At 38.0% G+C, this 25,789-nt stretch overlaps 1 protein-coding gene across 1 annotated transcript in view; it reads left to right on the top strand.

Annotated features, from left to right (window-relative positions):
• MTTP (microsomal triglyceride transfer protein) overlaps positions 1 to 25,789 on the top strand; it is an 81,932-nt gene that overhangs the window by 16,426 nt on the left and 39,717 nt on the right. The window contains exons 2-5 of the mRNA XM_007495895.3: positions 1,757 to 1,984; positions 12,540 to 12,727; positions 15,455 to 15,598; positions 23,904 to 24,011. Of these exons, the coding sequence (XP_007495957.1) occupies positions 1,924 to 1,984; positions 12,540 to 12,727; positions 15,455 to 15,598; positions 23,904 to 24,011 (501 nt within the window). The 5' untranslated portion in view covers positions 1,757 to 1,923. The remainder of the gene's footprint in view (positions 1 to 1,756; positions 1,985 to 12,539; positions 12,728 to 15,454; positions 15,599 to 23,903; positions 24,012 to 25,789) is intronic.

Below are 25,789 nucleotides of genomic sequence, written 5' to 3'. Positions count from 1 at the left end.
GTGACCCTGGACAAATCACTTAACCTCTCCATACCTCTGTTACCTGAACTTTAAAATAAGGAACTTGGTCTTGATAGCCTCCAAAGATTATTTTCAGCTCTAACTCTGTGATTCTCTCAAGTGACAATTAGAATTGTACATTATTCCTAGACTTCCTGGCCAACCTCAGTTTTTGGAGAGCCTTTACCAAAATACTTCAAATTAAAACCTACTCTATTTGCCATTGGAAATGCTCTTTCTTTCACTCTGTTGACACCATTTTCTCTTTATGCCCCCATCTGTGACCTTAAAATAGATATATGTATGTGTATAAATGTATGTGTGAGAAAGACAGACAGAGACAAAAACAGAGAAAAAGAGAGAATATCAAAGCGACACAGATTCAATTTAGCCAATGTTATAATAATGTTAAGCCAATGAACTTTGGGGCAACCAGAAACATTGACTGGAGCTGCTTTTTCTTCCCCTAAGTCTCTGAGGAATAAAAAAGAGGGAAAGGGAAGAAGGAAGGGAGGAGGAAGTAGAGAGAGGCAGAGACAGAGAGAGAACTATATGTTAATATTTTTTGTGAGAATTTTTACTGGCTGTTCCTCAGATCTGAACTCTCTCCCTCTTCATTTCTGCCTCTTGTGTTCAAGGTTCAGCTAAAATCCTTCCTTTAACAGGAAACTTTTCTCAGTTTCCCTTAATGCTTGTGCCTTCCCTGAGTTTATGATTTCCAATTGTGTGTGTGTACATTTGCATGTTATCTTCTCCATTAGAATGTGAGCTCCTTGAGAGAAAAGGCTATCTTTTGCTCCCAGTGCTTAGTACATTCCTGACACAGTAATTAATGCCTGTTGACTGACTAGTTGACTTTGTAATCCTATGTATTTTATTCACTTAAACATGATTCACATAAATTTTTTTTCTTCTTTATTTTTAATTTGGGGAACTTTGAGTTAGTTTGGTTCCTCTTACTTATAGGAAACAAACCAAAACATTTTAATAATCTTTTGGAGGAATTTTTTTGTTTATTTAATTAATTAAGAATATTTTTCCATGGTTACATGAATCATGTTCTTTCCCTCCTCCACTCCACTCCCACAGCCAATGAGCAATTCCACTGGGTTTTACATGTGCCATTGATCAAGATGTATTTCCATATTATTGATATTTGCACTAGGGTGATCACTTAGAGTCTACATCCCCAATCAGATCCCCATCAACCCATGTGATTAAGCAGTTGTTTTTCTTCTGTGTTTCTGCTCCCACAGTTCTTCCTCTGTATGTGGATAGTGTTCTTTCTCATAAGTCCCTCAGAATTGTCCTGGATCGTCACATTGTTGCTAGTAGAGAAGTCCATTACACTCGATTGTAATACAATGTAACAGTCTCTGTGTACAATGTTCTCCTGGTTCTGCTCCTTTCACTCTGCATCGGTTCCCGGAGGTCGTTCCAGTTCAAGTGGGACTTTTTGGAGGAACTTTTAACTTTAGTGTTAGAGTCACTAGGTGCAAGCATTCATTATGTTTTGGATTGGGTTTTTATGTTGGTATCAATCTCTCTCCATTCTTTCTCACGATATATGAGAAGGTGCATGGGCTTCCAAAGGCATGTGGGAGACCAGAAAGGTGAAGGGCCTCTGCTCTTGAGCCAGGCTGCCCTGGCCTAGTTCTCCAAAATGAAAGCCCAGAAGAAGTGACACCATAAAAAGGGGCAAAATCGGCACCCCCCTGCGCTTAATGATTAATGGAGAGCCCTTTATTGACCTTAGGCCCTGAGGATGGAATTTGGAGTCTGCCCTTTGCCTAAAGATAAACCTGATTGTCCCGGGTGCTGACGCTTTCCCCCTGCTCGGCGGTGATCAGAGCAGCTCCCTGGTGGGTGCAGCCGGCCTGGCCCAAGCTCCATGCACTGCTGTGGCCCCGACCAGAGTCAAAGATGATTCTTCTGGCGGTGCTTTTCGTCTGCTTCTTTTCCTCGTACTCGGCGTCTGTTAAAGGTAACTACCAGCTGCCCATTGATTTTTAGAAATTAAAATGAGAACTTATGGGGGGAGCAAAAATGGCATCCTGAAGTTCTGAAAAGGGCAAACAAAAGTCTTGCATAAAGCCTCTCTCCAGAATAGCTGGGAAGACAGAACTGGGGGGAAGGGGGGAGGGAGGGAGAGAAATGGGGGATGGAAAACACCCTGGGAATCGGACATCCATGGAACAAAGCTGGGCTTTCTTGGAGTTCTGAGTCTGCCAAATCAAACTTCTTTTTGCTTGAATCGCCCATTCATTCTCTCCTTTAAAAAAAGAAGAAGCCTGCTCTAGTTTCAGAGAGCGCGCCTGTAAAGCAGTCAAGAGCTCCGTCTCTTCTTACCACAAAAGCTGTGGCTCTCGGCTATATGGGTCTCTAATTTTTAGAATGCTGTAGTACAATCGCGATGAGTTTATGCTGAAAGCATAGCAAATATCACCCTACAAACACTTCCGAAAGAATTCTTATTAAACGTGAGGAACAACTCTTTTATTGGACCCTCCCCTAGGGAACGAATATGAGCTCTCTGTTCATTCGCAGAAAGTTTCTCCCTCATTTGACTTGTAAAAGGAGCTCTAGAGCCACGATTTCCTGGGGAGTTGCTTAGCAATGCAATGCCCAGTGTGTAGCCCTTTACCTTCGGCAGAATTGGGCCCCAGTCGGAATGGAACGTGGGAGCTGCTCTCCTCTACTTCTGATCCTAAATCCCCAGTCACTGTCATAGCATTGGCCAGAGAAGCTTGCTTGGGAAGCAGAACCCCAAGCAATCCATCCGATTTTGAGGTCCTTTATCAGTACCAAACTCTAACTTGCCACAACTGCAATTACCCCTTTAAGGGGAAAATCTGCTGTCTTTGAAACAAATCAGATGATTAATGAATGCTTTATGTTTTACGATACAACCACGTGATTGAATTAAGAGATACTCTTCCTCCCACAAGCCCCTGGAGGACACTCTTAAAACCCCCTTTTGTCTAAGACTTGATAGATAGAGCACCCCTTCTGTGAACACCGTCAACTAGCCTAGGCTGGTCGTCCTAAAACATTTAAGAGGGGAGTAACTCAGACAGTTTGCTATTCGATAACAGTAGAAACAACCCATTCCTGGTGTCTTTTCCCTGATTTAATGTATTTGTGGCTTTTAAAATTCAAAGAGGAGGGTCGTCTTCTAAGGTCTTTTTGGATAGTAACTTGTGAATGAAATGAACATTCTTGGTTGCTGGCGTAGGAGATGGGTTAGCCTAATAGGTGGGATTTATCTAAACTCACCACACTAAATGTTTATGTTTATAATATATTTTTCTTCAGTATGGAGGTAGTATAAATAATCCTAGATTTGGAATGAACAATCCAGGATTCAAATTCTGACTCTGCCATTTACAAATTTTGTGACCTTGGGCAAGTCACTTAACCTTTTTATGCCTCAGTTTCCTCAGCTACAAAATGAAGATGATGCCTCTAAGGTATCTTTCAGCTCCACATGGTTGATCCTATCATCCTTCAGGGTTATTTATAATAATCTAAAGGAAAAGTTCTTTACTTAGAGTTCACAGAATATTTTTTAAAGATTTTTTTTCTTTTCTTTTTTTCTTTTAGTAAACCCTCAAACCCTCAGTGTCTTAAAATCAATACCACGGGGGCAGCTGGGTAGCTCAGTGGATTGAGAGCTAGCCCTAGAGACGGGAGGTCCTAGGTTCAAATCTGGCCACAGATACTTCCCAGCTGTGTGACCCTGGGCAAGTCACTTGACCCCCATTGCCTAGCCCTTACCACTCTTCTGCCTTGGAGCCAATACACAGTATTGACTCCAAGATGGAAGGTAAGGGTTTCAAAAAAAAAAAAATCAATACCACATATTGATTCTAAGGCAGAAGAGAGGTAAGGGTTAGGCAATGAGGGTTAAGTGACTTGCCCAGGGTCACACAACTAGGAAGTATCTGTGGCCAGATTTGAACCTAGAACCCATCTCTAGACCTGGCTCTCACTCCACTGAGCCCTGTAAAGATATTTTGATAACTATAATCGCTATAATTATTTCCCTGTGAGTCTTATTTTATATATTTAAAAACATGATTCTGAGAAGAGGTCCATAGGCTTTGCCAGACTGTCAGAAGAGTCCATGACACATAGAAAGGGTTAAGAACTCCCATTCTAAAGCTTCTGTCCAAACTTGGGCAACACTTCAAATGTTCAATAGAAGTCCAAGGAAAGGTCCATGTGTCAGAACCCAGCAGCCTGGGGAGTATGGAGTGATCTGTAGAGAAAAAAAGTACTATGGATTCCAATCTCTAACGTTAAGCTTAATCATTCTTTGAGAAATACTGACAAAAAGGATTACTTTGAATGATCGTTTATTTTTCACTTTCTGTTGATCTGTAAATGTATTTCTAGCAGTGTCAAATAAAGCTATTCTCCCCCCCCCCCCAGCACTAAATATCCAACATCACAAAATAGAGGAGGGATGATTTATGATGTTTGGGATCTCTAACAGTTTGAGATGCACGGACTGTGCGTGCCAAAATGTATTAATAAAGAGTACAGGACTTAACAGCTGTCCCTACTCAGACATTGCAACCTTCTGTATTATACAGTATCATGATTTAATTATAGAATTGGCAAGGTCCTTTTAATGACTGACACCTATTTGTTAATAGTCCACACGGAAAACTAGTTTGTGCTCAACTTTTGACCCCATCCTAATATCTCAAAATATTAGCCCTTTGGGGTAAACTTTTGAAGCAGCCACCCGTTAAACTTCCCCTTTCGGAGACCTGAAAGAATTGGAGAAGGTGGTTCCTTAAGGACAGGGTGATACTGATCTGGGGTTTAAGATAGGAGAAAGGATTAAGGACTGAAGTGAAGATTGTAATAAACCAAGGAGATATTCAAAGGGTAAAGGAATCAAAGAATTTGGCAATCACTTCTTATTTTCACTTGTTAATAATATTTCACCATTCCCAGACTAAGCCCCAGACTTTTCTGATTTCAGTCTTTCGAATTCTGGCTCCAAAGACCTCCTTCCCACTTGAGTATGCCTAACTTTTCCCTCTTTCCTTCTGACAATTCTCATGAATAACTGCTATTTCTGGGTCATGGTGCTAATGCTTTTTGTGTGTCCTTTTCCCACTCCAGTTTCCTCCTCCTTTCCCTTAAATTTAGATGCCAATATTTCTTTTTAATTAATGTAGCCTGACCTTAAGAAAATTTCAGCATATACCATTTTACATTCTGATTGCTAAATCTTTTCTTTCCACTACTATTAACTTTGATAACCTTCTTCCATTTTTCTACCTGTCTCTGTAACACATCCATATACCTTGTCACCTCTAGACATTGTGTTTTTATTTATCTTTTATTTTTTTTAACTTTCTGTCACTTCTCTCTCTCTCTCTCTCTCTCTCTCTCTCTCTCTCTCTCTCTCTCTCTCTCTCTCTCTCTCTCATCTGTTTCTGATTCTTTCTACCCTTTATTTATACCTTCTTCTCTCATTCCCTGGAATTTTCTTATTGGTTTCTGTTTGTTTTTACTCTAAAGCTCTACCTACTTTTTAATGATTTTGTTTTTTCTTCAGATTTCATTTGTGGCTTGCCTCTTCTTTATCTTCTTATTTAAGCCAGTTAACTAGGATTCTCTTCATTTGAGCCTGACTAAACAGAATGGGAATCTGTCTTAAAGCCATTTCCTAAGAAGGTTTCCAAAACTAAGGAGATTATGTTGCTTCCAACTCTGTGGTACATATCAAATGCCTGGAATTGTAGTTATATTTCTATTCTTTGATTGTAGAAAAAGCTCTGAACTTGGAGCACCAAACTTGGAATCATCTGACTTGTGTTCAGATGCCTCATTTGTCATTTCCTGCTTTGGGCCAATCAAATGACCTCTCTGGACCTCACTTGTCTTATCTGTAAAATGAGGGGATTGAATTAGGTGGCCTTTGAGATCCCTTTCAACTTCGAATCTATGCTCCTATGAAATTATTTCTTTATCTACAACATGGAACCAAACTGTGCTGAATACAAAGCTAGTCACAAGTGAAGAAATAGGAGAGGGTTAAATAATCCTCTGTGACAAGCTGGTTAAAAGTAGAAATAATACAACCAGATAAATGCTGACGAGGTAAAAAAGATAATAGGAAAGTATTAATAGCACACTTGGGCATCTATTTCCCACAAATATATGAAGATAAGTATATATGTATAAATATACATATATACACACACACATATGCATACACATTCTTGCAAGCAATTGGAAGTTTCTAATGAGTAAGTAAGGAATTTGAAAAAGGCTATATTTAAAATAATCCCAGCTTCATGCCCATAGGAATGGTCAAATGTTATTCTGTTATACCATGTTTTTAGTTCACATTATTTTGATTATTAATAGAAAAGATAAAATATACCCACCCACATAACAGAGTCATGATGGAATGAAAGCATTTGGAACCATCATTGGAGAATATTGAGGAAAGAAGACTTTTTCCACAAATAAATGTTTTATGTTTGTGATAGCCAACTACAACCTAATGTTTCCTCCCCAAACAAGTACCCCACATTCTTTCCACTTTCTAAGTTGCTTCATGCACATGATGTTTTGACAGCATTTGGAATTACTTTTTTTCTTACTATATTTTAAATTTACTTTTCAGTACAACACTGATTATGCAGACTGGATGAGGGCCTGTTTCTTTTATTGTGGGAAGAGGTAGTGGGATCAGTACCTATGATTTCACAAGATTCAGGGAACTCCCAATGGGGAATCTCCTTTTTCCAATGCAGATCAGCCATTGTTTCACAATTTCTAGCCTTGGAGAATTATCTGAGGCACTTGTCCAGTGTCACATTGCCAACATGTTTCACAGGAAGGACTTGAACTCAGGACTTCTTTCATAGGAGGGCTGACCATCTAACAACTCCTCTAATCTTTCTCTAAATTACTAACTGGTAGGATCAAGGATTTTTCTTCCTTCCACTTTAATAAATCATTAAGCACCTACTATGTTTCCGACACTATGCTAAGTTTGGGATACAAATAAAAGAGAAAGCTCCTGATTTCAAAGAGCTTGCCATCTAATGGAGGATCTTACAATCTAATCTTCTAATAAACTAAGAAAATTTCTAAAATGATGAACTCCTAGACAGTTTTAAGGGACAAACACTTTAAGGAAATAGAAGAATTAATGATGGGTCAAAGGTCCAGCCACCACTGTTCGCTTTTACTTTGGCAGATTCCTGGATGAAGCAACCAGCTCTTGGGTGAGAGAAGCCAATAGGACATGCTCAGAGCAATAGAAGCTCATATTTTGTGGTTACACTTTATTAAGATTTGCTTTTGGCATTATTATTATCCATCCCCTTTAAATATCTATGACCTATCAATAAAGGAGTGCTTTCATTGAGAATTATCAGCTTCTTTCCCTACTGTTCACCATCATGCTTAATAAATGATAAAATAAAACATGCCTATATATAATTGTCTAGTACATTTTAGGCGCTTAATGTATTCTTGTTGACTGTTTGGGTAAAGACTATGTGTGCTCTTGGTAGGTGACCCATCTAATATTTGGGGTGCTCTAGTAGTACATAGACATCACACTGGATTGTGTGCCTTCTTTAAGCCTAGAAGTAAGGATGTCATTTTTTTAACCAGGTGTTGCTACACTTATGTGGTTTTTGTTTTGTCTTATTTGGGGGGGGGGGTTGAGATCAGGTATCTCCCTATCATACCTAGGCTAGAAGTGCAACACCTCTGATCTCGTTTATCATGGAAGTTTTGGCCTATTCTATTTCTGACAAGGAACTGTTTGCTCCTCTTTAGGCAGCCTGATGGTCCTCTGCTCCTAGGGTTGACCATTTTGATTCCAGATTTAGTTCTCATTGGTTTTAATTTCTACTGCAGCTCAGAACTCCCAAACTCAAGCAATCCACCAGCCTTGGCCTCTCATAGTAGCAGGAATTACAGGCACACCACCACATTCAATAGCCTCATTGGTTTTGTTAAGATCTCTCTGGCCCAGGCACAAGAGTTGCCACCCTTTTGCTCATGACTGAATAAGTGTTTGGGGGAAAACCCCACTGTCTAGACTCAAAGTTGACATGGAATATGATATAGCATGTAATTTCAAAACTGTTCAAATGCAGTTTTGTTATAATGCAACACATGTTTTCTTAAAAATCACCAAACTTAAAAAAACTGCAATAAAAGCCACAGAGTTTGTAGGGAAAATGAAGTTAGGCCCATAATACTCAAAAACTTTTCAGTGACACATTAAACAAACAAAAAAAGATGGAACCTAATTAAAAAAATTAGCACAGTTTTGTACATTTTAAATGATTAATACTTAAATATTTCAACAAATAGTGGCATAGCATGTGGCTCTCAGCTACTGCCCTATTTTTTTCCTTGGGATCTACTGGGTCTGGACTGATAAAGTAGGTGACTTTGATGGCTATGGGTGAGAGAATGGTCTCTTTGGACCACAACTCTGAGTTTAAGAGACTGTAGCCACAGTGGAAGGTAGAGGTGAATGGGTACAAATGAACACTCTTCCACCCATCGTTCCCATATGTACCAGAAGATATGTAATCAATATGTCACTCTTTCTTAAAAAGACCTGAATTTTGCTTGTGGAAGTCAAAAGTTGGTAGTGGGTGTCAGAAGGATTGCAGTTTCTGAGTTATTGTGAAATTAATACAGTTTTCATCATTTTTCCTGTTGACCAAATCTCATATAAGCAAACTCAAAATCCAAATATCCTCATATTGTTCCCTAATATATAAATCTATTTGAATCAATTCACATTTCAGAACAATATAGGAAAGGCTTGGGCTGGCTATTCACCCATCTGAGTTTTTCTTTCCTTCTTTTTCCTCACATTCAGATAAAACAGAAGATCAATATTCTGTGGCTATGCTGTGTATTGAGCATGCCAAAAATAAAAGGAAAGTTACATCTACCCATCTGAACTTACAACCTCATTCTAGTCTTCCCAATTTTTGAGAGTTGAAATTGAGGGGGAAGGAGTTGAATATTTGTGACTCCTCTCAGAGTCAGAAAATCATGCCTTGTTCTTGACTGTGAATTTCACATACCTCATAGAAACTTGGTGAATGGGGAAGAGATGGTTGACCTTGTCCTCCAAATTACCATCACCTTAGACCTTGGTATAACTAGTAAACCAAACACAAAAGGGCAAGGAATGGGTTACCAGTTAAAATTCTAACATGTGAAGTTATCCTCTGGCATGGGTAGTCATTGGAAGAGTTTGAAGGATTGCGTGTCCACCATCAAACATTTTTCTTTTTCAAAGAAGTCAAGTCAATTTTCAAGCCAAATTTTGATTACTTGGTGTAAACCTTATTGAAATACATAAAGGCATTAAAAGGGTATAGAAAAGAGAAGAGGAGTTTTTTTTAATCAATTATAGAATAAATCATCAAAAGGCTCATCAAATTAAAGTCTAATTTCTAAAGGTTTGATTTAACATGAACTCAAAATTTTAGTATAAACTTTTAGGGTAGAAGAATAAGGGTGAGGATCATAAATTATAGGATCACTGATTTAAAGCTGAGAGGCACCTTGGAGGTCAGTCATTCCACCCAATTCCCTCTTTTTACAGATATAGGGATGACCCCAGAGAACTTAAATGATTTGCTCTAGGCTTCCCAAGGGCCTAGATTCCTTTTCTTCCTGAGTCAACTTTCTATTTCCTGCCTCTTGCTTGGTATGACTGTTGGCCTCATTTAATTACTCTTAAAAAAAAAAATCAAATTTAAGATTCCATTTAAAGTTTCTTTATTTTCTTTCCTTCATTTGTACTTTAAAGGCAAGTACACTCATCTGTGTGTGTGTGTCTTTTTTTAAGGTAAGGGACTAAGAAAATAGCATGATTTAGTGAGATATACTATTAACAGTGTGACCTTGGGTGACTGTTGTCACTTCCGCAGACCCCATGGCAATTACTTAAGACTATAAACTGTGGAGCAGTCGCTGAGCTGTTTTGGTAGGAGTTTCATAGGAATTCCTGTCCCAGATATAATCACAAGTCTTAAATTTAAAAATTTTTAAAGAGGAAGGAGGTACTAAGAGATGAAAAGAAAAAGATATTGGAAAGCCAGGGTAAGTCATTATTCAAAGTTTGAATATTATTTTCTTCCACCCCTCAATTTGAAATATTTTTCCACTTTTTTTCCCTGAAAATTATATTATTGTTTACTGGAGTCTTTGTCTTCCCTGTTGCACTTCATCATGGTACCTCACTGCCAGGGAGATTAGAGTTTGGGTGCACTGATAATACATGTGATTTTTTAAAAATCCTATTAAAAATATTCCCTACTGTGCTCCTCTTTGTGTTGTGCCCTGAATGGCTTTCTGCCTGCTGAGCCCTAATCCCAGCTCTATTGTAAAGCTTCCTTGGCACTCCTCTTTTGGTCTCTAGAATCCTAGAACTTTAAGAGATTAAAGGAGCCCTGCTGATAACCTGGATCACCTAGCTATCTAGTTACAGCCCCTTCATTTGACATATAAGGAAACAGGGTAGGCAAAGCAACTTCCCCAATTTCACAGCTAGTGACAATATTTTTAAAAGCAATTTCATCTTGTCTTTGCTTTTCTTTTACTTTTGTTTCCACATAATTCTCCCTTTCCTTCTCCCCTAACCAGTCATTCCCTGTAACAAAGAACAAAAAAAGAGGCTTAAAAAAAACCTCTTCAGCCAAACTAATCAGCCACAAGCTATCTGATAGTGCACACAAAGTCCCAGGTCCATTGTCTCCCATCTTTGCAAAGACGTAGTCTCTTATTTCTTCTTTGGTGGAAGCTTAGCCATTATAATTACATAGTGTTTGATGTTCTTTTTTACATTTACATTGTCTTAATCATTATGTATTTGGTTCTCCTGATTCTGCTTGCTTCATTCTGCATTTCATTTCTATCAGTCTTCCCACAAGTTCTTTGCAGTTAGTTTCTCAGCCATCACTTCTTATAATGTAGCATTGTTCAATTTTGTTCACTTACCAATTATTTTTTGCCTTAATTAATGGGTCTCTACAGTGTTTCAAGTTCTTTGAAGAGCATTTAAGTAATTATTTTTAGTGTTCTCTTGAGGGGAGTAAGGAGAACTGTTATTCCTATTGCTTTCATCCAAGACTCAACTGGGCTATTGGATAAAACAGGGCAGTCAAGTGTTCTTCCCACCAGATTATAGTTTTTGTGCTGAGAGGGACCTGAAAGACCATCCAGGCCAGTCCCTTCCTTTTTGGGGGGTGAAAGTTGAGGCCAGGAGCCTACAGATAGTAGTTGGCAAGAAGGGGTTTGGATCCAGCTCAAATTTCCCTAAATCTCATGTTCTTGCCACAGCATAAAGTTGTTTCCTTGATTTTGTGATAAAATATTACAAAAAACCTCAATCATTTCTGCCCTGCTAGTGGAACTTCAAGGGTAAATTGCAGTGAAATTAAACTTTGTAATACATGAGAAAAAGGATTTGGTCAACAAATAGGCAAAGCAAGTTAGGTTGGGGAAATATTTAGTCTAGTTAAAAAACTTTTAAAATACCAAATATTTTTATTAAGCATTTTCCCACCACAATCCCTTTGCTAATTATAAGCAATTCTTAGTTCACTAAAGTCAGTTTTACTAGAACCTCTACTAGATGCCATTTATTCGATGAATTTTTTTTTTTGCTGTATGTCCTTGAAGTACAGTGAGGTGCTACAATGGGGAATGGAATCAGGAAGACCATCAGGCAGTCCTGCTTCTGGAGCCTATTTCCTGGGTCACTAGTGGGGAGTCAAATTGACTCATTCTTGTGAAACCTCTGTATCCCTTCCAAGAATCACGTTTTTAATGCATGGGGAAAAGGAAGAGAATAAGAACCGAGTAAGCCTTTGCTATGTGCCAGGTACTGTGCTAAGGGCTTTACAAATGTTATTTCATTTGACTTTCACAACAATTCTGGGAGGAAGGGATTACTATTATCCCCATTTTATAAAGGAGAAAACTGACATTGAGAGAGTTTAAGTGACTTTCTCAAAGTCACACAGGAAAGGAAGTGTCTGAGGCAGGTTATGAACTCTGGGCGAATATTCTAATTACTGGAGCCAACTCCTATGTCTCTCAAGAACTGAATTTTCAGTATGAGCATTTATACCTAGGAAATTGACAAAGGCTCCAAAACAGGGCTAGATTCATTGTTTTGTTAATTGACTAGATTTTTTAAAAGTGACTGGAAAAATACATTAATAATTCCAACTAAACTTAAAAGTGTGTCCTGCATACTATCTCCCCCCACCCCCATAAAGCTGGTTGTTAAACATCTCACCCCTGATTTCAGGTCTCACTGATTCCAAGTCTATTGCCCTACACATTTAGTTGCCTGTGGATAAAATTTAGAGGTTATATTGAAAGAAGAAAATTTTTGCAAACCAAAATGAATTTAGAGAATAGAGAACCCGAGTCAACAATCTTCTGTGGGAAACAAAACAAAAATTTTAAATGCTTCTTTTATGTCTTGATTAATTTTCCTTATCCAGGACACACAACTGGACTCTCCTTGAACAATGACAGGCTGTATAAGCTCACATACTCCACTGAAGTGTTTGTTAACCAGGTTGGAGAACCACTTCAGGACAGTGCAGGCTACAAAATTTCTTCCAATGTGGATGTTGTACTACTGTGGAGGAATCCAGATGGGGACGATGACCAGCTGATTAAAGTCACGGTGGGCATTTTCTCTTCTTCGAATAGAAAAACTGCATGTCAGGGGAAATCCTTGAGATGGGCAGCCACCCAGAGTGAGTGGCAACGTTCTTATATGTTTATAACCAATCACTAAATTGGATCCAGAGATTGGTCTGCTGCAGAATTTTCTGCACCACCAGGAAGGTGTCAAATTCTGGGCATCACACTTTAAGAAAAACATTGACAAACTAGAGGATGTGCAGAGGAGAGGGACCAGGTTAGAGAGGAATCTGGAAATCCTGTCATTTTTTAGGACATCTGGAGGTGTTTAGACTAGAGCAGAGAAAGTCTAGGGTGTAAAGTAGAACATGATAACCATAAATAAAGAAGACTTAGCAGATGATCACTGAATTGGAAAGAACCTTGGAGGCCAGTAAGTCCAATTCTCATTTTACAGATAAGGAAACCTAGACTAACCCAATTAAGAAAGTGTTGGAGCAAGTTTTCAACTCAGATATTCCTTGCTTCCAAGCCCAGAATTCAGTACCACCATATCTGCCTCTTTTAAGAATTATTGATGCTGTTTTTTATGGGCCACCCCACACATTGACACTGCATGACCCTCTCATAACCACTAAGTGTAAGCAAAATTAATCAACAAATTTTCCATGTACTATCATATATGCTTCACTGAGCCCCCTCTGGTCTCCCACCCCTCTTTGAGAAGCAGCAGGCAAACTACCATTAGTCATTTAATGACACTATTCTTCACCCCATTGGTCAGAGTTCCAAAGGTTTTCAGTGTTGTTTTCCTTTACATTGTTATGACAGCTGTGTAAATTGTTTCCTTGGTTCTGCTTATTTTACTCTGTATCAGCTCATATAAAATCTTCCCAAGTTTCTCTGAATTCTTGATTTTTATCATTCCCTATGGCCCAGTATTCAGTATCACAATTTGTTCAGCCTTTCCCCTGTATAGTATGAACCAATTCTGTTTCTAGTTCTTTGCTGTTATAAAAAGTGGTTAGTGCAATTTAAAAAAAAATATATGAGCCTTACCCATCTCTATTTTTTAGCATCCATGAGGTGGCTTATGTTCAGCCTTATTATAGTTTTTAATCTGTGTTGTTTCAGCAGGCAGAAGTTGGATTAATGGCTAGAAGTTATAAGGAGGTAGATCTCTCAAAATAAGGAAGAACATCTTATCAAGTGAAGATGACCAACAATGGAAGAAACAGGGTTCACATTACAAGAAGCATTCAATGCAGTACTAGTACTTTGTAGAAGGGGCATGAATTGACTAGGAGGCATTGGGTGACTGCTACCATACTTTCAGCTTTAGAAATTTGTGGCTTTCTGGGTCATTTTCTAGAACTCTACTGTTTTCTCAATACAGCAGAGTCCTTTCAAAACCTCAATAGGTATGGCTTTGATGGGTTGAAGCACTAAGGAAAAAAAACATTCCTGTCAACCAAGAAGGAACTCTCCAGTGCTTTGGCTTGTGTTTTCAAAATTTTGATGAATGACTTGTATAAAGACAAATGGCAGCTTATCAGTTCTGTAGATGACATAAAGCTGGGAAGAATAGCTAACATACTGAATGACAGTCAGGATTCTAAGATATCTGGATAAGGAAGAACACTGGGACAACTGGGACAATATTAAATATTATGTGGATCATCATATAACCCAATACAAATTCAAAAGCTCAACTTTGAAACAATGGCTTATTGTTTATATTATTCATCTGAAAAAGATCTGGAGATTTTAGTAGACTGCAGACTAAGTAGAGGTAACAGCACAATGTGATATTTAAGAAAGCTAAAACAATCTTGGACTTCAGTAGCATCATAACTTCCAGGAATAGGGAGGTGATAATGTCTTTGAACTCTGGAAGCACTGTATTCAATTCTGGACAATACATTTTAGAAAGGCCATCGATAGGGTGGAAAACATCCAGATTAAAAAAATATATAAAGAAGAGTCTCGAGTTTATATCATATATAGTCATTGAAGGAACTACAGATGCTTTACATAGTATAGGGAAGGCTTGGGGGGACATGATAGTTGATTCCAGGTATTTGAATGGTGCTATGGAAGAAAGAGTAAATTTATTCTCTTGGTTCTAGCAAGTAAAATTAGGAGCAATGAATAAAAGAAGAATATTTATTTAGTCTTGATATAAGAAAAAAGTTCTTAACAGTTAAGTCTATGCACAAATAGAATGAGCTTAATTGTGAGAATGACTTCTTTCTTCCACTGGATGGCTTTAAGCAAAGGTTACAGACCACTTTGAGGGGTATGATATAGAAAGAACTCTATTTCACATATAGATTGGACTAGATGTCCTTAAAAAGGGACTAGATAGTGCTTTCCAACTCTGAAATTCTCTGGTTACAAATAATAATATAGATTATTTTCTGAATGATGTACAAATTAGAATCAAGAAGGTTTTATGGGGAGAGGATGGGAATCTAACCTAAATTAATCAAGAAATTGAAACTAGTCCAGATAAATCCTAGTTAAATCTCAGACATCTTTTTAAAAACCTGCCACCATTCAATTTGAAGATATTTGGTCTCAGATGATCATCTTATGTCGCCTTAAATTTTATTATCTTTGGAGAAGCCAAATCCTGGAGGGAAAGCCAATGAGTTTACTTCCATTTCTCTTGACATTATGATAGGTTGTCCCATCTCACTTACCATATATCCTTGGGGATGGCAATACAGGATGTTTCCCTAACTTGCTTCTTAATCATTTACAGATAAAAGACGTTAATGTTGAGAATGTGAATCAAAGAGAAGGAGAAAAGAACATCTTCAAGGGAAAAAAAATCTCTAAAATCATAGGAAAAGATAATTTGCCAGCTTTGCAGACACCAATGCTTCTCCATTTGACTAGGGGAAAGGTAAGAAGCCGTTTTAACAGCATAATATTATTTTTCTCCATCCTCACCTTCTGTTCCCTTCCACAAAGACAGGGCCCTGTGACATCAATAGAAACGGAAAGAGTTACCCATAAAGAGATGTCTTAATGACTTTGTATAGATATGTGATGACATAGATAATCCTAGCTAAAACTAATAAGCCAAAGTCCACAAGTTGATCTATTAGAAAGCAATATAATTAATCAGGGTGTTGGATTTTCTTTTATTTTCCATCCCTTTATTATTCCCATTTTTATGAAAATATTTATTAAGAAATATAAGTGGCCATAGAGGGAGATGTTATTAAAAATAATAGAGAAACATTAAGGAAAATTGTATTAAGCAAATTAAGAGAATTTGCAGACAGTGGCATGTGGTGATCACAAAAGTTTAGAGAAATGGACAGAATAATGATGGGAATTAAAATGAGATTTAAGAAAACCTTTGATTACAAATGACTGATATTGAGAAAAAATAGGAAAATGACTTTCAAAGGACATAGTATTGCTAAGATATAGGTTTAATCTTAAAAATGAGTTGAAATAATTCAGAAATCATGCCTAAATTTGGAAATATTTCAGCCTAAATAAATAAATAAATGATGATGATGATGATGATGATGATGACAGTTGGCATGCATATAATACTTTTAATTTTGCAAAGTGTTTTTATGGATTTATTCCTCCTGTGAGGTAGGTATGACAGAGATTACCATCCCCATTTTACAGCTGAGGAAACTGAGGTTTAAAGAAATTATATGACTCAGCTATGGCCAAATAGCAGGTGGGTTTTGAACAGAGGGCTCTTCTGATTTCAAGTCCAATACTTTTTTCACAACAAAGAAAAATAGACATTATTCTAGTATTGAAAACTAGGTGGCAAGGTGGATAGAGCATTGAACTTAAGACTTCAAATCCTGCCACAACAGATGCTCACTAACTCTGTGACTCTATTCTCAATCTCAATTTCCTCATCTATAAAGTAGAGATAATAAAAAGATCTTCCTCAGGGTTGTTGTGAAGAATAAATGAGATAAGATATGTAAAATACTTTGAAAACCTTAAAGGGCCATTTAAAAAAATAACCACCACCTTTTGTCTTAGAATCAATAGTATTGGTTATAGTAGAATCAATAGAATCAATAGTATATTGGTTCTGAGGCAGAAGAGCTAGGCAACTGGGGTTAAGTGACTTGCCCAAATCACACAGCTAGGAAGTATATGAGGTCAGATTTGAACCCAGGTCCTACCCAGGCATGTCTATTCACTGAGCCACCTAACTGGCCCCAAGGGCTATCATTAATAATAACAATAATAAATTAACTCATTAAAAGAGTTAACTCATTTGCAAGCATCCACTAGTTATGTTCTGAGTCTGTATTATAAAAAATGGTCTTGACACTGGCATCTAGAGAGAAAATCAGTTCAATATATTTTTAGTCAATTTATATGATGATATTAGAATAGCCAAAGAAAGTAAATCAAAGAAGATGTGATGTTCACTTACAGAAATGAACTGAAGGAGGAAAATGTTAAGGAAACTGAACTCCCAATACATCTTCAGATTTAAGTGTACAATCCAGCATGGCATAGAGGACAGAGATTGGGTATTAGAGTTGTAAGGGCTTGGGTTCTAGTCCTGCCTCCAACCCACACTGGCTGTGTGACCTTGAGCAAGTGACTTCACCTCTCAGAACTCTGGACAGCCCTCCATAGCTCTCAGTAGCAAGGAGCAGAGCAAGTTCTGATCTGCATGTAAGAGGGATTTTCCACCTTGGGTGTTCCCTTTGTCAATGGAATCACATTTAAATAAATAAATTAATTTAAATAAATTAAATAAAAAAATACAGTTTTCTTAAACATTAAAAAAAAAAAGGATGAGTAGCTTAGTGTCAACCCCCCAAACACAGAAGGGATAATCATCTTCTGCCTCATGTGTTTAAGATTTAAGCATTTTTTAAATTTAAGTTTTATTCTTTTTAATTTATTTTTTATTATAATTTAAGATTAAAAGTTAATGCTTAGACACACTTGGGGGTAGCTGCATTTGGTCTTCGTGATGAAAGGCAATGGACTATGGGGACCTCCAAGACTGTTGGAAAAGCCCATGCTCTTTAGCAGAATTCATATACTGTCCCTTCAGATTCTCCTCAAAGATCTGGTTACCCAACAGCCACATCCTTGATGACATGGAACTGTCTACTTTTCTTCTCTGCCTCCTCCAACCTAGCAAGACACGTGTGCCAATACATTATTGATTGCATTTATAATCTTAATGGCTGCCCAAGTGCCACCTGAGAGCAAAGTCTTCTGTTGCTCACAAAAACAGATCAGAACACACAGGTCAAAGGCTGCATCGTGCTTGCCACATCACTATTTCAGCAACTCAAACCCCTCAGTTCCAGGGGAGTTGCTTGCTTGAGCCCCAGGTTAAAGGGCATAATGGTATCTTCTAGGTGTATAACGCAGTAATTACTGGAGAAAATGTGACGTTGAATCCCAGCATAATTTTTAGCCATGTCAGCATCCTCCAGAGCGCTTGCTCGGGCATCTCATTATAGTGGGAATGCAACCTGCATTGCCTAGGAAGACTCACTGTGTCCCAGGTCCTCAGAGCTTTGTAAAAAGGGTTTAAAACTACCCCCTTGCTGTTCTACATCTCCCTCCACGCTGCTCATCAGGCTTAATGGTCATCAGCGAGGAAATTGGGCTTCAGGACAAAGTGGGTTCATGGTCCACTTCTCTATACATTTTCCAGTTGGTTATCTGTAATAATCAAATTGATTAAATAATAACTAGAGTTTCATCCTGAGCCAAGGAACTGGATATCTTGTTTTATATCCTCCTACTGAGGCAGTCAGAAAGTTGCTAGTTCATTTTGTTTTGGTGAAAACTCACTTTCCTGCTAACTATATAACTTGTTTGTTTATTTTTTTGAAGCCATTAGCATAATCTGGATATCTGCACTGGACCCCTAAGAAAACTTTAAATTGTCAGGGCTAAGTCAAATCAATAAGCATTTATAGAGTGGTGCCCTGCGCTATGCCAAATTCTGGGGGGTACAAAGAAACATCCAAGACAGGGGCTGCCCTCAAGGAGAAGATAACATGCCCAAACCACTTACAAATAAGCTATAGATGGGGCAAATGGGGGATAATTTTAGAGGGAAGACACAAGAATTCAGGGGAATCCAAGGACTTCTTTCAGAAGGTGCAAATTTAGCTGAGACTTGAAGAAGATCAGGGAAACCAGAAGTCAGAGATAAGGAGTGAGAGTGCTCCAGGGATGGGATAACAGCCAGATAATTTGTCTTGTGTAGGAACAGCAAGAAGGTCAATGCCACTGGATTGCAAGGGAGGGGAGGAAGCCAAAAGGGGACTGGGAAGGTAGGAAGGAAGGGGCCAGGTTATGAAGGACTTTTAAAACCACACCCTTGATGGAGTGCAGATTAGGACCAGCCATGAGATCACTGGCCTGGCCTACTTCCTTAGGGTCCCCAAACTTTTTACACAGGGGGCCAGTTCACTGTCCCTCAGACCATTGGAGGGCCAGACTATAAAAAAAAAAAACTATGAACAAATCTGTATACCGCTGTCTGGGATATTGGAGGCTGCAGCGCTGGCTGTGATGAGCCTGTCACACCTTGTACAGGCCCATCACAGCCACCACTATACAGGACAGCAGTATACACAGTGCAGAATCCCCTCCCCCAGATCACTGCTTACCATGCTGACATCTTCCATTGTGCAGCCACATAATCCTTTGTGCCACACCTCGTACTCCTTCAGTTACTCTCTGAACAAGGTGCCACACAAAGGATTATGTCACCGGAAGTAATACTGTATGTGAGCACCACCACATCCAGTGCTCCTCTCACTGACCCCCAATGAAAGAAGTTCCCCTTCCAGAAGTGCAGTGGGGGGCTGGGTAAATGGCCTCAGGGGGTTGTATGTGGCCCACCGGCCATAGTTTGGGGACCTGGGGGATCTAGGGATCTAGGACCTAGATATTTCAAAGGGCAAGTGTTGGGATATGGGAAAAAAAAATCCTAGAGGTCATTATTCTGCAGTACAATCTTCCAACATACAAAGGATGTCTTATATTTTTATATAGTCACCTTACATCAATTGTAACCTGGATCTCTAATTCAACCTCTGGATAACAAAAGTCTTTTTAACTTTAAAGGAACTGTAGGAGCTTAGTGATAGATTTTTTTGTTGCTTCTTCTGTAAGCTATACTGTATGTTACATACCAAAGAGGTTTGGGAGAAGAGGCAACAAAGGAGATAGTAGGTTGGGGGGGAAAGAGATGTAGTGCCTGTGTTTCACTGGGATAGGGGACTCTAGGTGAGGACACTCCCTCTCCTCTTGGAGAGTTTCTGAGTCAGGAGGTGTCCAACTCTCAGCCTGGACCCTTGCCCAGCCAGATTAAAATGTAATTGAGAAATATCTAACAAAATAAATAAAAATATAACACAACATAATGTTAATTTGTGGCTTTATAAGTCAATATACAGTCTTGGGGATCCGTTTCTATTTGCATTTGACACCACTGGAGATGTTAGTGATTTGTCCAGCTTGGCACAGCCAGTGTGTGTCAGAGATAGGCCATGAGCCCAGGTCTGAGCCCATCTCTCTCTCTCTGTTATGAGCTGCTGAATTATCTTTTAAATATGAAGATGTCTTGGGACTTGTTTCTTTTTTTTATCTGAGTTTTTCTGCTTCCTGCCTGGTTTCTGCCTCTTATGTGAACAGCTCTCCACCCACTCCCCCTATCAGCACTCCTCCCTCCCCTTGCAGATGGATGGGAGATCTGATTTCTGTTTGCCAGATTACTTGCTATTGTTGCTGTGAGTCCTTTTCTTAGCTAGTTAAGTATCCCTGTTGGGGATTTGATTTTTGTTTTCTTTAAAGATGATAGAAGCCCAAAGAATCCAGGCAGAGTCATGTTCTTCCTCAGGAGAACCTATAGACAATGCCCCCACCCCGAATTCAGTGGAGTGTAATTCCCCATCAGACTATAACCTGAAGGCTTCCTCTAGCCCTTCCTTCCCATCCCTAGTCACACATCAGTAACAATATGCCCCTGTTGGTCTAAAGACCAGGTGAGCATCTTCAGATGATCATTCTAGGCTCTTACTTACGTGATCAGTTCTTATTTCACAATGGAAAAGTCACCATCTAGGGCCAGAATAGGATTGAACAAACTCACCTCCCTCATATTACAACTGTAATGCAGCCTAGTGATGGACAACTGCTGAGAATGCTCTGCATGTGTGTAATAGAAAGAGCCCTGAACCTCTAACTTCTCTGGACCTCAGCAAAGCATGAAAGTTGGTTCTAAATCTTTGTTCTGCGATTCTCCCATAGACAAGCAAAATCCTGGCACCTGCCTATTTCCATTGTAATAATAAAACTTGATAGGAAGAAGGAAAGAAAAGGAAATTCCCTCTTAAGGGCTCACCTTAAAAATATCGTTCTTTGATTTAGAGCTGACAGCACGCTAAAGGCCATTTAGCCTGTCCCCTCATTTTACAAAGGAAGACTGTGAAGTTTAGGGAGATTTAGGGGGACCCCACTCCTCTACCAGGGTCACAATTACAGGAAGTGTCAGGATTGCATCCTCTGACTCCAGAGTCAATGGATTTTGCCATTCTGCCAAGTAGCCTTTCCATCATAATCCAGTTTGAGATAAAAGTTATTATTATTCATACTGTTTTCTGAAATAACCTAGATAAAAATCAAATCTCGATCGTGCAGTGAGAATAATAGAAGTTCATACAATAAATGTACAACTTCAGTCAATACATGAATAAGCATTTATTAAGCACCTGCTATGTGCCAGATACTGTTCAAGGCACTGGAAATATAAAGACAAAAATAAGTCTTTATATTCCATCTATTCCATTCTGTAGGGAGAAGCATATACATAAATGAGTGTATATTAAATATGCATGTAAACATATACACATTTAGATAAATGTGTACTTACATATACATAGATACATATGTGTGTAGGTATGTAGGTACATAATGTTCCAAAAGTCTTAAACTTCTGGAGACTTTTGGGACACCCTAAATATATAACCTGTTTGTACTAGAGGGAATTAAAGTCAGAATTAGTTCTAGTCCCTGTCTTGACCTCTCCCTAATAATCCTAAAAAGATCTTGGAGCTTTTAAGATTTGGCTTAAAACGTAGGCACAAGTCTAAGAAATCTCAACTGTGATAACTAATAGCACATAGAACATGGCTGTGAAACTAGAAAATCACTTTATGGTGAGTACCTTAACCCTCTCTAGAAGGCATCAGAATATATAGAATTTGCCTTAAAGTTAAAAAATATTTGTTATCTCGAGGTTGAATCAGAGATCCAGGTTACAATTGATGTAAGGTGGACTATAAAAAAATATAAGGCATGCTTTGTAGGTTGGAAGATTGTACTGTAGAATAATAACCTCTAGAATTTTTTTCCCATATCCCAACACTCACCCTTTGAAATCTCTAGGAAGTAGGCCAGGCCAGTGATGTCATGGTTGATCCTAATCTGCACTCCATCAATGAGAAATCAATCATGGTCTGTTTCCTAACACAGGTGCAGTGTGGTCTGTTTCCTAACACAGGTGCAGTGTTAGTAGACCCTACATTCACTTTCTTTCTGGAAATTATCCTGACCTACCTTTGGCTTGGACAACATGCTGTTGAAAAATGGAGAAAGACCTGGTTTTTGATATAACCCATTAGAAACTTGTGTTTGGGATTGATAAATTGCCGGTGGTTTGTTTGAGAATATGATACCATGCATTTTCAGACACTGAGGTCATTGTTCCAATTCCCTTTTGACTGGGGCAAACACTAGCCTGACATGCCTAGGTTCACCCAGGGCAATGACCAAAACAAGTGATCATTGAAATGACCATTTTATTAGTCAATTTGTTCCTAAGCTGAGTCTGCATGAACATGAGAAGTGGAGTCTTTAGGTAATCATCTGAATGGTTAAGGGAAAAGGCCCCATGCTCCTGAGCAAAATGACAACTAACAGAAGTAATTTGTGGATTTTATATTTTTATTTATATTTACATATATTTACATATGTATTATAAAAGAAATTTCTTCTGTTTATAAATTTATAAATATATAAATATATATAAATGTATAACATTTCTAAATTACTTCTATAAATATGTAAATGTCTATAAATATAAATATATAACAATTATAAATTTTATAAATATGTAAATGTATTTAAATATATACAATTTAGAAATTACTCCTATAAATATATAAATGTATATAAATATAAATTTTATAAATATGTAAATGCATATAAATAAATATATACAATTTATAAATGACTTCTGTTAGTTGTATGTGTTTGATTCTTTAGAGAATTGCTCAACTTTCTTCTTCACTTTGTGAAACTCTAGTTTTTTTGGGAGAGGAATGGATGAGAAAAGGTAAAAGGATTTCTAGTATGAATACCATTAAATAAAATTAGAGGATTTTAATTAAAGAATACATGAGTGTCGTTCCACCTTTCCCACTAATTGTGTATTTGCTTATAGCAAATCTATACCTGGTATGTACTTTGGAGTTCACAGCATGACAGTGAAACAAGTCTGTCACTACCCTAAGTGGAATTGGGCACACTGTTGGGGTCCTAAATGGAATGAGGCACAAAAACTACTAAAATCTGGTGGGTTTTTATAGAATTCTTATTGATGTCAAACAGGACTAGGCATTGTGAGAATGGATTCTGAACCTGGAAACTGGTGCTAATTCACGCTAGTAAGGGGTGGTGATGGGGAGGGATTCTTGAGGCTAGTTAATATTGACATTTTCATCTGTGGGAGGGGAGCTTTTGGTTATTACTGCTTGACAGGTTGGCTCAGGAGTTTTGACTTTCCCTGGAGTTTCTTCATTTAGGGGAATGGGATGATTATAGGTCCTAAAACAATAGACTGGGATCAACCACTGGGTTCACAGATTAATCTTCTAGCTAGTCACTCTAAACATGGCTAGGATTTGTAGCAAGAAGTGAGCAGTCTGCAACAGTGCCTGCCCTCTTTCTAGTAATGTTGGACTTTGCTTTCAGCATTTCTCCTTCTCATCCTTTTGATCACAAACTTTCTAAGGAATAAAAACTAGCTCCTCTTCCTCCCCAAAGTTAAGACCTGGTACAAAAATAGCAGATAACAAGGGGAAAATTTGACTCTGTCATTGATTTCATGAAATTTGATTGATAGATAACATGGTTGTCTTTCTTTTGGATTATTTTGGTGACTACAGGTTACAGACTACTACTCATATCCAAATGAACCAGTGAGTATACAGAATCTCAAAAGAGGACTGGCCAGCCTGTTTCAGATGCAGTTAACCTCTGGGACCTCCGATGAGGTATGAATTATAGAGAGTTATTATTAAACAAATTGGTGTCCTAGGTTATGATTTAATTTAAAATTTTTTTAAATTAACCAGTTCCCTAACACTTCACCTTATTAAAAAACTCTCATAATAACTGTGTATTGTCAAACTAAACAGATTTCTACGTTGGCCATATACAAACATCTGTTATTTCCACATTTGTCATTTGATGTGCTGTGTCCAGCATTTATCATTTCTGATAAGTATAAGGTGGTACCTCAGGGTTGTTTTAATTTATATTTCTCTAATCAGTAGTGGTTAAGAGCATTTTTTTTCATATGACTGTGGATAGCTTTGTTTTCTTTTGAAAACTGTACATATCAACCATTTAACAATTGGAAAATGACTGACATTTTTATAAATTTTACTCAGTTTTATGCCCAGCATATATCTGAGAAATAAGGCCTTTATCAGAGAAACTTGCTGTAAAAATTTTAATATTACTTCATTTCTATGGTACTTTTAGCAAAGTAGCATTTTCTTGATTATCTCTTTAAATTATGTCTCTTTTTCTTTGTCTGAGATCATGATTGCTACAGCCAAAGCACAAGAGATTCTGCTCCAGCACCTTATTTTAATTCTGTGTGTGCCTTTCTGTTTCAAGTGTCTCTTTTAAACCACTATTGTTGGATTCATTTCCAATTCATTCTGCTCTCCACTTGTGTTTTATGGATAAGCTCATCTCATTCACATTCACATTTTGTATTATTATGCATTTCCCTACATATATTTCTTCTCTCTATCCTCCTTTTCTTTTTTTAAATTTCTTTTTTTTTATTTGGTCAATTTCAAACATTATTCCTTGGTTACAAAAATCATATTCTATTCCTCCCTCCCCTCCCCCACCTTCCTGTAGCCAACACGCAATTCCACTTGTGTCCTTGATCAAAACCTATTTCCATGTTGTTGATGTTTGCACTAGGATGTTCCTTTAGTGTCTATATCCTCAATCATATCCCCCTCGACCCATGTAATCAAGCAGTTGCTTTTCTTCTGTGTTTCTACTCCCACAGTTCTTCCTCTGAATGTGAATGGTGTTCTTTCTCATAGATCCCTCCAAGTTGTTCAGGATCACTGCACTGCCACTAATGGAGAAGTCCATTACATTCCCTCCTTTTCTTTTTATGCTTCCTCTCCTCAAGAGTCTGTTTTGCTTCTGACCACTGCTTCCCTTAATTCACCTTCCCATTTATCACCCACCTACTTTCTAATATTCTATTTCCCTCCCATTTCCCTTTGGGGAAAGATAGATCTCTATACCCAAATGTGTGTGTATTCTTCTCTCTTTGAACCAGTTCTGATGAGAATAACAGTCTGCCACCTCCCCCCTTCTCCTCCACTATAAAAGCTCATTCTTGTGTATTTCTTTTATGCAAAATTTTTTTCTGATTCTCTCTCTCTTCCCTCTTCTCCCAATACATGCCTCTGTCTCATCCCTTCATTTTAAAAAACATCATTCCAATGTAATTGACTCACATCCATGGTATCTGTCTTCCCATGTAGGAATATAAATACTTTAAGTCCCTTATGATTTCTTTCTCATTTTTTATGCTTTTCTTGAGTTGTATTTCAATGTCACATTTTCTATTTAGCCTTGATCTTTTCATCAGCATCATTCAAAGTTTTTTTTATTTCACTAAATATCCATTTTTTTTGCCCTGCAAAATAATACTCAGCTTAGCTGGGGCAGTTATTTTTGGTTGCAATCCTAACTAGCTTCTTTGCCATGGAATCTGCTAAATCTTATTTGA

This window comes from Monodelphis domestica, chromosome 6, assembly GCF_027887165.1.
Source record: "Monodelphis domestica isolate mMonDom1 chromosome 6, mMonDom1.pri, whole genome shotgun sequence".
NCBI lineage: Eukaryota > Metazoa > Chordata > Mammalia > Didelphimorphia > Didelphidae > Monodelphis > Monodelphis domestica.
This window is presented reverse-complemented; position numbering and strand designations above follow the sequence as displayed.